Here is a 14,546-nt window from a genome sequence, read left to right as displayed (position 1 = left end):
ACAGTTTTGATTTCCATTTCTCTAATAATAAGTGATCTTGAACATCTTTTCATGTGTTTATTGACCACCTGTATGTCTCCTTTGAAGAAATGTCTGTATAGGTCTTCTGTGCATTTTTTTGTTGGGCTGTTTGTTTTTCTGCTATTGAGCTATATGAGCTGCTTGTATATTTTGGAGAGTACCCATTTGTCAGTGGTTATGTTTGCAATTATTTTTTCCACTTCTGAGGATCTTTTAATTGTGCTTATTGCTTCCTCTGGTGTGAAAAAGCTTTTAAGTTTAATTAGGTCCCATTTGTTTATTTTGTTTTTATTTCCATTACTCTAGGAAGTGGGTCAAAGAGGATCCTGGTGTGATATATGCCAAAGAGTGTACTGCCTGTGTTTTCTTCTAAAAGCTTTATAGTTTCTGATTTTACATTTAAGTCTTTAATACATTTTGAGTTTATTTTTGTGTATGGTGTTAGAAAGTGTTCTAGTTTCATTCTTTTACATGTAGCTGTCTCTTTTTATTCATGCATCGCTTTCCTAGTTTCTGTAGATCACTGTGCATTAGTTTTTTGAGAATATTTAAGAGAGTTGACTTAAAGTTTTTGTCCAGTAGTTCTAAAGTCTTTGCTTTCTTCTGTGGATGAATTATAACTTTTTACTTTCTTCATGCTTTGTTATTTTTTCATTGAAAACTGGATAATTTTCAATATTATGATGTGGTAACCTTGGAAATTAAATATCCTCTCCTTCTTGGCATTTGTTTTGTTGCTTTCTATAGGCATTGGATATTTGTTTAATGAGTTTTATATTATATTTGTAAAGTCTGTGTTTCTGTCACAGTTTTGCGGCTTTAGAGAGAATGGAGGCAAGTTACACTAGTAACTACAATTCTTAGAACCTTATAACAGGGAAATGACTTAAGGTTGTCTATCAATTTAATTCACACAACAAATGTTTTGCGATGAACAATTATTGTTCCCATTTTACAAATGAGTAAATGGCTTCAAGTAGGTTCCTAGCTCAAAATGATGCCTAAAAATATTGATACTCAGCTCTATGTAACTTCAATGTCAAGTGTGTGTGCAATGCTATGTTTATCTCTGTAAATTTCTTAGTATGACAGAAACTCAACTGGGTCAGAGCTGATGGAAAAGTGAGAAAGAGGTGGTCAGTCTAGGGAGGTGATTTGTTTTTCATAGCAGAGTATTTGCTGAATTTTTGACTTGAAAAATTCCAGTGTAATTGAGCTCTGAGGTTAGAAAGGTCAGTGTGATATTGAATGGGAATATCTTATAGCTTACGTAACAGGAAGAGGCAGAAGGAACCAGAGGGACAAAAGTCTGGAAGACTCTGGAAGATTCCTTGTTTGCTTCACCTACGTCCACTATTTAGTGACTACTTACAATGTAGATCATATCCCAGAACAAAAGTCAGTATTTCCCATTCCATTTTGGAATGGAAGAAGAGTCAATTCTTCCCAGATTGACCCATAGAATCTCTCCCCAGTTTTTCTCTCAATGTTTCCCTGAAAGGGAGTTTGTTTACTGGTGAACTGAGATGAGTAGAAAACTTTGCAAGAGGCTTCCTTTCCCAAAAGGTTTAACTGCAACAGACTGGGGAGAGAGATGTGGCAGAGGAGGGTTCTCTAAGGACTTGTAAGAACAGAAGTAAGTTTCTTTAGTCACAGTAGAAGGGAAAACAATGAGTCTCAGTGAGAAGTGACAAAGAATAAAACCTCTCAGCTGGATGGTAAACCTGGCCAACAAGTGTTTCTCCACAGGTGATAGACTCTGCTGACTCCAAGATAGAAGCCCTTCCCTCCTTGTCTAGCCCTCTTCCATGGTCTTTGCTTTTGGATGAGGGCTTTATGGTCTCTCTGTGCTCTAAGTTTTCTTTCCAAGTGGGTTTTTCTTGACCACTAAGGATTCTAACAGGTTTTTGCTTGCAACATTCTTTTCCAGAATTTTGGGGTTCCTTCTTTCTGAACTTTTTCTTCCCATTTCAACCAGTCTTAATGCATTTCTTCAAAATCTTTCCACAGCCAAGGTGGGAGACAATGGATAGTTCCTGTTGATGGATGGGGAGTCTTCGAGACATCTTGACCAACTGATATTTTCACAAGTTAGGAGGAAATTCTAGAGGAGTTCTGACCAAACAAGCCTTTCTTTTCCCTGGAAATTTCTCTTCTCAGTGTTTAATAATTCCCTTGGGCTTCTGTTTCAAGAAGATGGAGATGTGTACTTTCCTCTACAGTTAGAGAGACCCCACTGTAGATCCAGCTGAGTGATCTGATCAGTCCTTCTTGGGTGGAATCTATTTACTCAGAGCATAGAGCTCCCAATGGAATCTACCTCATGACTCTCCAGGCCTTCCTGATTACATGGTTTTGGGTAAGGCTCTTCCTCTCTGTGTCTTATACTTTACCTCTCTGCTAAGAAATGCTTACAATGATTTTTCATCTGACAACTATCCCCGATGTTCTCCTGATTACTATTTATCTTAAATTATAAAACTCTTGTTTGGTTAGATTTTGTTTTCTGAAATGATTTTTCTCCTAATTCTTTACTCCATGGGTAGAACTAGAGAAAACCCAAGAGTTGCTTGATCCAGTATTTCATTTTAAAGCTCAGGCAACTGAGACCTAAGAGAAGGGAAATTTCATTCCTGTGGTCTTATGACCAGTTTTACAATAGTATACATAATTTGTCTGTTCAAGTTTAATGAAGTGCAACATGGCTAGACCATCTGAAACTGGCCCTTTCAAGACACTGGGAGAGTGTCTCTGATACCTGTTTGTTAGATTTTGAAAGATTATGGTAAAGTCCTCTCATGCTTATCTACCATTTGTGCTTATGTTTGAAACTCATGAAAACAAATTTTTGCTTGTCTTTCCCTAAAACCACATAAAATTTTTTTTTTCTGTTGGATGATCTCTCCTATTCCTCTTCTACTTGAAGAGGCCAGAACTCTGCTCTTATTTGGAGAAATGTTTTGGTGTGTTTGCTCCTTTCTCTTTTTACACTGTAGCTTCATTCTCTATGAGAAAGTTCTACCATAGCTTTGACCTCTCCTCATTCTGCTTCCAGGCTCTCTGAGAAAATTCCTAGGTGCACCCCTCCAGGAGTCATTTATGCACAACCTTGGACTCTGCAAGCCTTATCTGAGGGATGCAGGATTGCCTTTCTGCACTAAAATATCTCCTGCTTTGCCTAGCTGAGACTATATCTGCAATAGCTATCTGGCAAGGCTTTGTTGAAAAAAATTTGCTTTACAGTTGGTACCAAGGGATTACATTACATTGGAGTGGAGCCATGTTTTTATCAGTAAAGATTAGTTTTCCCAAGGCATTTATTGAAAGTCAATTGATGCATCTGATGAGCCTAATTAAACAGTGGCCAAGTTTCCTATTAAGATGTAAATCCAAACTCTAATGCAATGCACTTAAAAATATTTTCCTTCCTTACATTTCTCTTGCTACCACCTTGTCCAGAGCATAATAAGTAACAGAAATTGTAGACGTCATTATGCTCCTGCCCATGTGTATAGGGTACCTACTATGTGCCAGACACAAGAGTAGCTGCTTTATATACATAATTCATTTTATTCTCACTGCCAGAATGGATGATAAAACTGAGGATCACAATGATCAGGTAACCTGCCCAATGTAACACAGCCAGTGGCCATCTCTTGCTTGAACCATCACAGCTTCTTACTAATAGTTCCTCCCCTTATTATGTCTCCTTGTCTCTCTGTCATTCAGTGAACAGGCTTAGCCCTACTCTGCTCAACAATAGTACCCACCATTTGTTGATCATTTTCTGTGTGAACAAGGCAAGTGTCTGGCGCTTTTGAACCACCCTGGGAGGTGATTATTCTTGTCCTCATTTTGCAGATGAGATGAAAGAGTCAGTGAGCACTTAACTGAAAACTAATAATTGATTGTGTTACTAGTTTCTTTCAGAGATTTTGACATTTACATAAATAAATGTATACAGAAACATATTCATTTCTTTTTACACATATATGAGTAAAATATAATATTAAGTAATACTCCCTGAAATATATGAAATATAATAGAGTATAAATGTATGATTGTAATATGATGCTTATTTAAACATATATATCATGTAATTAATATAAAGTAAGTAATACAATACCTTATATGTACAATTTTACTGTATACACTCTTCTGTAATGTCCCTTTTACATTGAACAATATAGTTTGGGGACAATTCTATATAAACACACAAAAAGCAACCTCATTTGCATATTATTTCAATTTTTCCTCCTGATAGGTACTTAGTTCTTTTTACCTGTGACTGCTGTCTTTCTAGTGGCTTTTTTCAGGAAGCAGATATTAGGTGTGTTCAGTTTGCCATTTTAATCCAGAGGTTGAATTTTTAGTATATCGTGGATTGCTAGACTAGGTTTTGAGGATACTATTTAGTTTTCCTTGAGCTACTGGGATGGAGAACTATGTGGTTATTCCTAATGTACATCCTGTCTTTTCTCCCTATCACTAATACAGAACTATTCCTGCAAATGCAACTCATCTGCATGAATCTTTGTCCAAGTCCTTCTCCTCTGCTCCTTGGGATAAACTACTGTCTTTAGAATCCTTGTACCACTTTCCAGCTTCTGCTGGCTGAAACTGGTAGTTTTGATTCTATTCCTATCTTGGGAGAGGTTACTTTGTGGTTTATGCTCACAGGTGTCTTTTTTCCCTTTCCTTGTTCAATTGCTACTGCTTTTGCTATCCCTTCGAATTTTATTTTGTGGGTTCTACTTTCAGCTAGCCTAACTTTATCCAACATAGACTGTGTTCCTCTCATTACTGATTTTGAGTGACTTTTGAGAGAATTCTACCTCTAAATGTTCATATCCAAAATGCAAGGGTCTTTTTGGAAATTAATTGGGATCTCAAAGAAATTATAGATTAAGTTTGTGGAGAATTTATATCCTTACACTGTTGAGCTTATGTCTCTAAAAATATGCATAGCTTTTTTCAGGCCTTCTTTTCTGTCTTTCAATTACGCTTTATAACTTTTAGCATTGGGTTCTTTCCTAGACACTTTACAGTTTTTATTGCAGTTATATAAGTTGTTTATTTAGTGGTATGTATGAGGAAGATTCAGATTTTTGTATGTTGATCTTATACATAGTATAATGTTATTTTAACATTATATTTCCATATTGCTAATAGAAGATGTGTAAAATACACAGTTGGAGAGAGATAACCCTCAACCCTACTACCTAAAGGGAACCATGTACTTAAGTATATTGACATATTTCTCACAGTTGTTTTAAATACTTAAAAAGAGTAGTTGATATAAGTTTTTTGCTCAGTAGCTATTAAAATGTCATAAGTATTCCACTGGCAACATATTTTATTATTTGATTATTTTATAATTTACTATGTGTTTGGTTTTTAGGTTGCCTCCAGCTTTTCATTTACTAGCTTCTTAAGAAATATTTTGTTTCCATATCTGAAAATATAATCTCCCTCTCTCTCAGTTTCCCCACTTATTAACAGTGATAATAATCAGTCTTTCCAGGCAGTTATGAGGATGTGACAGAGTGGTCATGGTGGTGCCTGGCACATGAGAAATGCTCGTGTAATGTCAGGTATCATTATTTCTGTCCTACTAGGAATAGCTTATGCTTTCACCTTCAGTGTTTAATATCACTTTGTAAGATAGCTGTTATCTCAAATTAATATGAGAAAACAGGTTCAGAAAGGTTATGTAAATGCTCAGTTCACAGAGGTGGTAAATGCCTTTGCTGCTTTAGTACATTTACCTGAAAAAGAAAATCTTTGATTAAGGCTGGCTTAGCACCCTACTCCAGTACTCTTGCCTGGAAAATCCCATGGAAGGAGGAGCCAGGTAGGCTGCAGTCCATGGGGTCCCTAAGAGTCGGACACGACTGAGCGACTTCCTTTTTACTTTTCACTTTCATGCATTGGAGAAGGAAATGGCAACCCACTCCGGTGTTCTTGCCTGGAGAGTCCCAGGGATGGGGGAGCCTGGTGGGCTGCCGTCTATGGGGTCGCACAGAGTCGGACACGACTGATGCAACTTAGCAGCAGCAGCAGCAGCAGAGGTTGGTAAGAGACTGTCTATAGACTGGAGACAGACTCGTTGTAGTAGAGGCAAAATCAGTGCCAACTTTAGCAATAATAGCTTGACATGTGCTTCTCAAGGAGATGCAGCAAGTCCTAGATTTAAAGGAGCATCAGCAATAACAGCCTGCATCTTTGTTACAGATTCTTTCTCTTAAGAGGACATGCCTTTTATTTTAAACCAAATAACATTTAAAGTGGGCAACATATTGGAAAAAGCTGTAAATGACTTCAGTAATGTTGCATTAAACATAAACCACCTGATTCCAGATTCCAACCATCTGCTGGTGCATACTTCTGCAGGAACAATGACCTTGGTGAAAAATCAGACTCTCATCTCCCACTTCATCCTACTGGGCCTCTTCACACACTCACCACTGCATCTCCTTCTCTTCTCTGTCATCATGATCATGTTTCTGGTGGCCCTCTCTGGCAATGGGCTCATGATCCTCCTCATCAATGCTGACTCCCGTCTACACAGCCCCATGTACTTCTTCCTCAGCTGGCTGTCACTCATGGACCTCATGCTCATCTCCACCATTGTACCACGGATGGCCATCGACTACCTCTTGGGCCATGGCTCCATCTCCTTCACAGGCTGTGGGCTCCAGATCCTCTTCTTTGTCACCCTCCTGGGGGATGAGTGCTTCCTGCTGGCTTTCATGGCCTATGATCGCTATGTGGCCATCAGCAACCCACTGAGGTACTCAGTGATCATGAGCCGCCGAGTCTGCTGGCTCATGGTGGCATTGTGTTGGCTCTCTGGTCTGCTGGATGGGTTAATTCAGGCCATCTATACCCTGAGCTTTCCCTACTGTGGCTCTCAGGAGATCGACCACTTCTTCTGTGATATCCCTGCAGTGCTCAAGCTGGCCTGTGCTGACACTTCTCTCTATGAGACTATGATCTATGTGTGCTGTGTCCTTATGTTGCTTCTGCCCTTCTCTATTATCTCCATCTCCTACCTGTTGATCCTGATAACCGTGCTCCGCATGCATTCTGCTGAAGGTCGGCAGAAGGCCTTTGCTACCTGTTCATCCCACATGGCAGTTGTGTCTCTCTTCTATGGGGCTGCCATGATTGCTTATATGCAGCCCCAGACCTACCATTCCTCCAAGCAGGACAAGGTGGTCTCAGCCTTCTATACCATGATTACCCCTATGCTCAACCCACTCATCTACAGCCTGAGGAACAAGGAAGTGGCTGGTGCTCTCATGAAACTCCTGGGGAGGTGTCCATGTGGTGGGGGACAGGTGTAACTTGGCACTGCCACTGCTTATACAGCTCTGGGCCCTGGGAACCTGGCTTACTCAAATGTAGTTTGATTGAAAGAGGTACAAATATGTCTTACTGAAAATTAAAGTTAATTTCTGACCAGAAGTAACCAGATTAGCACATCAATTCAATCTACCCTGTCCATGCTGAGTATAGGCAATGTGGCAGGAAGTCAGAGCCTCTATGGTTACATAGTACAGAAGACACAGACCCTTAATCCCTCAGCTGCTGGGAGACTGGGCACAAGACCACCCTCAGCTGTGTCCCTTCAAGAATTACAGAAGGCTGAGGAGAGCTGCCCAAGTTCATGGTTCTCCTTGGTGTGCTGCCTGAATCTCATGACTTATCAATGTGGATGGGGTACACATATCTGGCTGCTGAGCACCGAAGAACTGATGTTTTTGAACTGTGGTGCAAGAGAAGACTCTTGAGAGTTCCTTGAACAGTAAGGAGATCAAACCAGTCAATCCTAAAGGAAATCAACCCTGAATATTCATTGGAAGTTCTGATGCTGAAGCTGAAGCTCCAATGCTTTGGCCACCTGATGCGGCTGATTCACTGGAAAAGACTCTGATGCTGGCAAAGATTGAGGGCAGGAGGAGAAGGAGGCAACAGACAATGAGATGGTTGGATGTCATCACTGACTCAATGGACATGAATTTGAGCAAACTTTGGGAGAGTGGACAGAGAAGCCTGGCGTGCTATAGTCCATGGAGTCACAAAGACTCAGACATACTGACTGAGCAGTAACAATGTTTCCAGATACTTGTCTATTTCTTCTAGGTTGTTCAATTTGTTGGCATATAATTGCTCATAGTGTTCTCATGGTATTTTTAAATTTCTAAAATGTAAGTTTCTATTTTTCCTTTTTTGTTTCTTATTGTGCTTGAGTCCTCTGTCTTTTCTTTTGGGGAACCTGGCCAGAGGTTTGTTGATTTTTTTTATCCTTTCAAAATACTACCTCTTGGTTTTACTGATTTTTCTAGTTTTAAAATCTCTATTTCCTTTATGATCTTCATTATGTCTTTCCTTCTGTTGAGTTTAGCCTTTGTTCTTTTTCTAATTCCTCTAGGTGGTAATTTAGGTTGTTCATTTGAGATGTTTCTTATTTTTTCAGGAAGGCCTGCATTGCTAGGAATTTCCTACTTAGAACTATTTTTGCTGCATCTAATAGATTTTGTAGATTTGTGTTTTCATTGTCATCTGTCTCAAGATATTTTAAAATTTCCTCTTTGATTTCATCATTTACCCATTGATATTTTTAGTAGCATTTTGTTTAGTCTCCATGTGTTATTTCATTTAGGATCTCTATTGCCTTATTGATTTTCTGTCTGGAAGATCTGTTCACTGATGTCAGTGGAATGTTAAAATCTCCTGCTGTTATTGTGTTCCTGTCAATTTCTCACTTTATGTCTGCTAGTGCTTGTTTTATGTATTTAGGTGCTCCTTTATTAGGTGCATATATGTTAATGAAAATAATATCCTCTTCTTGTATTGAGCCTTTCTTTTTTTCTTTATTTTTTAGTATATGGCGTCCTTGTTTATCATTCTTTATGACCTTTGTTTTAAAGTCTATTTTGTCTGATGAGTATTGCTAACCCCACTTTCTTGTCATTTCTGTTTGCATGAAATATCTTTTTCATCCTCTTACTTTCAACCCAAATGTGTCCTTCACCCTAAACTGGGTCTCTTATTATAAAAGCATTTTGTAAACTTGTGTTTTATTGTCCAGTTTGCCACCCTATGTCTTTTGATTGGAGGATTTAGTTCATTGACATTTAAGGTAATTATGGATAGGTATGTATTTATTGCCATTTTAAATCTTGTTTTCCAGTTGATTTTGTTGTTCTCATTTTTTCTTTTGTGGTTTGGTGTCTTTCTTTTGTTTTATGCTTGAGTTCTCTTTGGTTTTTGTGATCCTATCATATGTTTTTGACTTGTGGTTATCCTGGTTTTCAAGTATGTTAACCCACTACCACATCTACTTGCTTTATGCAGTTAGTCTGTATAAACTCAAACACATTCTAAAATATAATCTATGTTTTCTGTACATATACACCATGGAATATTACTCAGCCGTTAAAAAGAATTCATTTGAATCAGTTCTAATGAGATGGATGAAACTGGAGCCCATTATACAGAGTGAAGTAAGCCAGAAAGATAAAGAACATTACAGCATACTAACACATATATATGGAATTTAGAAAGACAGTAACGATAACCCTATATGCAAAACAGAAAAAGAGACACAGAAGTACAGAACAGACTTTTGAACTCTGTGGGAGAAGGTGAGGGTGGGATGTTTCGAAAGAACAGCATATATATTATCTATGGTGAAACAGATCACCAGCCCAGGTGGGATGCATGAAACAAGTGCTCGGGCCTGGTGCACTGGGAAGACCCAGAGGAATCGGGTGGAGAGGGAGGTGGGAGGGAGGATCGGGATGGGGAATACGTGTAACTCTATGGCTGATTCATATCAGTGTATGACAAAACCCACTGAAATGTTGTGAAGTAATTAGCCTCCAACTAATAAAAAATAAATAAATAAATAAACAAAAATTAAAAATATATATATAATCTATGTTTTCTTACTCTCCTTTCCCACATTTTTAAATTTTTATGTCCTCTTTTACATCTTCATGGTTATCCTTTTGCTGTTCATTATAGTTACAATTGCTTTCCATTTTTTATTTTCTATGTATTGGCTTATTTAAACAATTTGCTTTCTTAATGTGATTTTTTTCTTTCCTATAGATTCTTGCTAATTTTTTATTTAGAGAAGATCTTTCAATATTTCTTTTAGGATAGGTTTATATTGCTGTATTCTTTTAATTTTTTTTGCTTGCCTGGGAAATTCTTTCTCTCTCTTGTTCTAAATGGTAATCTTGCTGGGTAGAGTATCCTAGGTTGTGGGTATTTCCCTTTCAGAACTTTGAGTATATTTTGCCACTCCTTTCTGGCCTGCAAGAGATTTCTTCTGTAGAGAAATCAGCTTATAGTTTTAGTGGGGTTCTCTTGTAACTAACTCTTGTTTTTCTCTTGCTACCATCAGAATCCTCTCTTTACCTTTTGCCATTTAGAATGTTTTCATGTGGGTCTGTTTGGATTCACCTTGTTTGAGATCCTCCATTTTTCTTGTACCTGAGTATCTGCTTCATTCTTTAGGTTTGGGAAGTTTTCGATCATAATTTCTTCAAATACAGTTTCAATCCTGTTCCCTTTCTTCTCCTTCCGGGATACCTGTTATGTGTAGATTGGCTTGCTTTATGTTATCCCACAGATTGCCTATGTTGCTTTCTTTGTCTTTTTTTTTTTTTTAACTTGTCTATCTACTGTTCTGATTGGGTGATTTCCATTAATCAATCTTCCAGATGACTTAATTTTCCTTCTGCATTATGTAATTTACTATTTATTGCCTTTAGTGTGGCTTTTATCCAGAAAACTAGTTTTATAATTATTTTTTGGAGGTGGCTACACACTTTCACAGCATGTGGGATCTTGGTTTCCTGGCCAGGGATTGAACCTGCACCCTCTACATTGGAAGTACAGAGTCTTAACCACCAAACCACTAGGGAAATGCCAGTTTTCTAATTTTGATTGGTTCCTTTTTTAAAAACTTATAGTTTCTTGTTCTTTGTTATTGGTAGCCTTTCTTAATGTCTTTAGTATTTTTATTATGTCCGTTTTGAGCTCAAGGTATAGTGGACTGGAGAGGTCTGTTTCAGTTTTTGTTCTTTTAAGGGAATTCTCTTTTTTTTTTTTCATTTATTTTTACTAGTTGGAGGCTAATTACTTTACAATATTATAGTGAGTTTTGCCATACATTGACATGAATCAGCCATGGATTTACATGTGTTCCCCATCCTGATACCCTCTCCCACCTCCCTCCCCATCCCATCCCTCTGGGTCTTCCCAGTGCACCAGCCCTGAGCATTTGTCTCATGCATTCAACCTGGGCTGGCGATCTGTTTCACCCTTGATAATATACATGTAAATGGGGAATGGTTCCTCTGCTTCTTTATTTAACTTGTATTTCTCTGACTCTTTGAATTTAGGAGAAATAGTTATCTACCCTGACCTTAAAGGATTGTTTCTATGTGGGATCAACCCTGTGTAGCCTGTATTAGTCTAAAGTTTTGGGTGTGAGGGCTGTTTTTTAGTATGGATGCCTATCTGTCTTTCCTCAGTGTGCGCAGGCCTTCATCCGATGCCATGCATGCATGCTGTCGTTTCAGTCTTGTTGGATTCTTTGTGATCACATGGACTGTAGCCCGGCAGGCTCCTCTATCCAAGGGATTCTCCAGGCAGCTATACAGGAGTAGGTTGCCATTCCCTTCTCCAGGAGCATCCTTTTGATAGGGTTGTGACTGATGTGGAGATTGGAGCCTACACTGGCTGTTGAGTGGGGCTTCCTCTTTGTTCTGTGGTTGTCACAGCCCTGTTGGGGGTTGGATCTACTCCCCAGTTGTTGGAGTAGAAGCTCCTTGATCCAGTTCTAAGCTGCAGTATAAGGTAGGTGGGACTTGAGCACTATAACTGAGAGAAGAGCCATGGAGTATTGCCCTGTAGGAGCTATCCACCAGATAGTTCACTCTATGGCATTGCCTGTCACCTTTTGTGTGTGCTCACAAGTATACTGTTGTTGCCACTGCCCTCAGCCCCACCTCAACCATGGGAATGCTGGCAAGCAGCCTGGGTGTCCCTTAGGTGCTGTGCTCACAAAGTCACTGGTGTGGATCAGCCAGTACAGATATGCCAAAGTTAGGCACCAGGACAGTATTCTTGCATGTGAACCTGCCATTGGAGCTGTGGAATCAGCTCAGATGCCTGCCCCACCTCTACATGCATGCACATACAAAACTCACCACTGCTAATGTCAGATCAGCTCCAGCCAAAGGAGCTCCTGCTTGGAGGTCCTGCAAGTGCCTAGCTTACAAACCTGCTGGCAGCATAAATCCATCAAAGTTGCATGGCTGCCAGAACATGCCTCAGATTTAAGCCCTGCCTCTGAAGGAGGGAAATCTGCAGATGCATTCCCAGAGCTTGTAGAGGCAGAGCCATACTTGCTGTGAGCACACGGTGATTGAGGCTGATATGATAGGACCCTGCCCCTCTCTTCGTGTACATGTTAACAATGAGGCTTCTATGGTAGATCAGAGCACATCCCCAGTTGTGGCCAGGACCAAACTCTAGAGCTGAGTAGTGCAGGGAGGTGGCCAGGACTGTCTCCACTGGTTGCTGTACGTTCTACCTGCCACAAGCCAGCTGCTGCACTGTCCTCTGAGCCTCTGAAACTCACTATCTGTTCTAGATGAACTTCTAGCCAGTGAAGGGGGTTCCTAGGGTGAAGGATCCTTTCTTCTTTCAAAGCCCCCCTTCAGGGGCCCAAGTTCCATCTAGATTCCCTTTAATCCTACCCAGTACATGGTTACCTTTCTTGCAATTTTGGTTGTGTGAGACCTTCTGCCAGTGTTCAGTGGGTACTCTGTGAATTGCTCCACACATGGATGTAATTTATGCATTTGTGGGAGGAGGTGGGCTCCACATCCTTCTTTTTTTTAACTGGAAAATAACTGCTCTACAGTGACGTGTTGGTTTTTGCCATACAATAATGTGCCTCCTCTGTGTCTCATATCTGAGCTTCCAAGCAGAGCTGGAGTGTGCACTTGGCAGGGAAGCCCGCTAGAGCCGTCATGAGAAATTGGCCAGCCACTCCTGCAGTTGTCCATCTGCCTTCTCTGCCATAATTATATGTTTATCCCCTCTCTCTGGAGCCTCCCTCCCACCTCCCATCCACATCCTTCTATTTTGCCATCTTGATCTCCCTCCTCTCTTTCTCTTGTAATTGAAAAATACTCTGTCTTCTCCTTTTCCATCACTTTCTTTATTTTCTATGGAATTAGGTAAAACAGTTACCTATTGCAGTCTTGAAGCGATGTCCTTGTTTGGGAGCATCCCTACACAGTATGACCCATGACTTTGGTAGGAGAGCTGGATTTGACAGGAACAGAACTCACATTTTTCCTCAGGCAGTTTTCATCTTGGTAGGAGGCTGGTATGGAGATCGTGGGGCCAGGACCTGAGCTAGGTGTGTTTCAGAGCTTCCCATCTTCTCAGTGACTGTCACTTCCCTATCAGGGTTGGAGGCAGGTCTGAAGTTGCTAGAGCAGAAACTCTGAAGGCTGGGTCTAAGCTGGCTTGATTTCCTGTAAGTGGTGCTCTCAACCTCCCCAGCACAGAATCCTTTTGCCAGAGATTAGTAGTTCTGGGGCCAGAGTAGCTGGTGTGGTCTGGAGCATGGGCTGTGATAGTCCAGCTGGAGTCAGAGGTATGAGTGTGTCTGATAGTAAGCGCCTGTATTCGCTGCCCCTTCCTTGTTCAGACAACACTTGGGGTCTGAGCCTCATTTGTCTCTCACAGCTGGCTCTTGGCTTGAACTCTGCTGCTCTTGCCTCGGTGTTGAGCTGCTCGTCCAAGTACGTGAGGCCTGTATGGACTCTTGGTATAAGTAGGGGCACAAACTGTGGTGGTATGGTTGCTAGGAGAGATCAGAGCTGCTTCTAATGAGCTGCCCATGTAAGTGCTGGTAATGGCTACCCCTGTTCTGCTCAGATGCCACAGAGGGTCTCCTCTGTGTCTCATATCTGAGCTTGCAAGCAGAGCTGGAGTGTGCACTTGGCAGGCAAGCCCACTAGAGTAGTCATGGGAAACTGGCCAGCCACTCCTGCAGTTGTCCATCTGCCTTCTCTGCCCTGCTTGAGGAGCATGTGCACTCCTCCTGAGCCAAGTCCAAACCTCCCACAGACTTCCTATTAGTCCCACTGGCCCTCCAACCCACCAAAGGGGCTCATCTTCCCCCCGTTGGTTCCCAGGGCTGGTACACCCAGTATCTGGTTCGAATCTCTCACTACCATATGAGGATCTCCACTCTGTAATCCACCTGTTCCTCTAAGTCCCCTTCCAGGTTCACAGGCAGATCGGACTGATTCTTTTCCCTTCCTACCTGATTTTCTGTGGGTCATCTTACAACCTGGGTTGTGCAGGAGTCTTTCTGCCAGTCTCTAGTTACTTTCAGTGAGAACTGTTCCACATGTAAATGTTTTTTTGATATTTTCATTGGGGTTTTCTTTCCTCCTATTCCAACATCTTCATCTCCT

The 14,546-nt window shown here is 40.5% G+C and overlaps 1 protein-coding gene across 1 annotated transcript; it reads left to right on the top strand.

Moving 5' to 3' along the window:
- Positions 1–6,419: 6,419 nt before the first annotated feature.
- Positions 6,420–7,370, top strand: LOC136157400 (olfactory receptor 2V1-like). Its single transcript, XM_065919307.1, has one exon. It carries the CDS (start codon positions 6,420–6,422, stop codon positions 7,368–7,370), a length of 951 nt encoding a protein of 316 aa, XP_065775379.1.
- The last annotated feature ends 7,176 nt before the right edge of the window (positions 7,371–14,546 follow it).

Source organism: Muntiacus reevesi, chromosome 1 (genome assembly GCF_963930625.1).
Source record: "Muntiacus reevesi chromosome 1, mMunRee1.1, whole genome shotgun sequence".
Lineage (NCBI taxonomy): Eukaryota > Metazoa > Chordata > Mammalia > Artiodactyla > Cervidae > Muntiacus > Muntiacus reevesi.
This window is presented reverse-complemented; position numbering and strand designations above follow the sequence as displayed.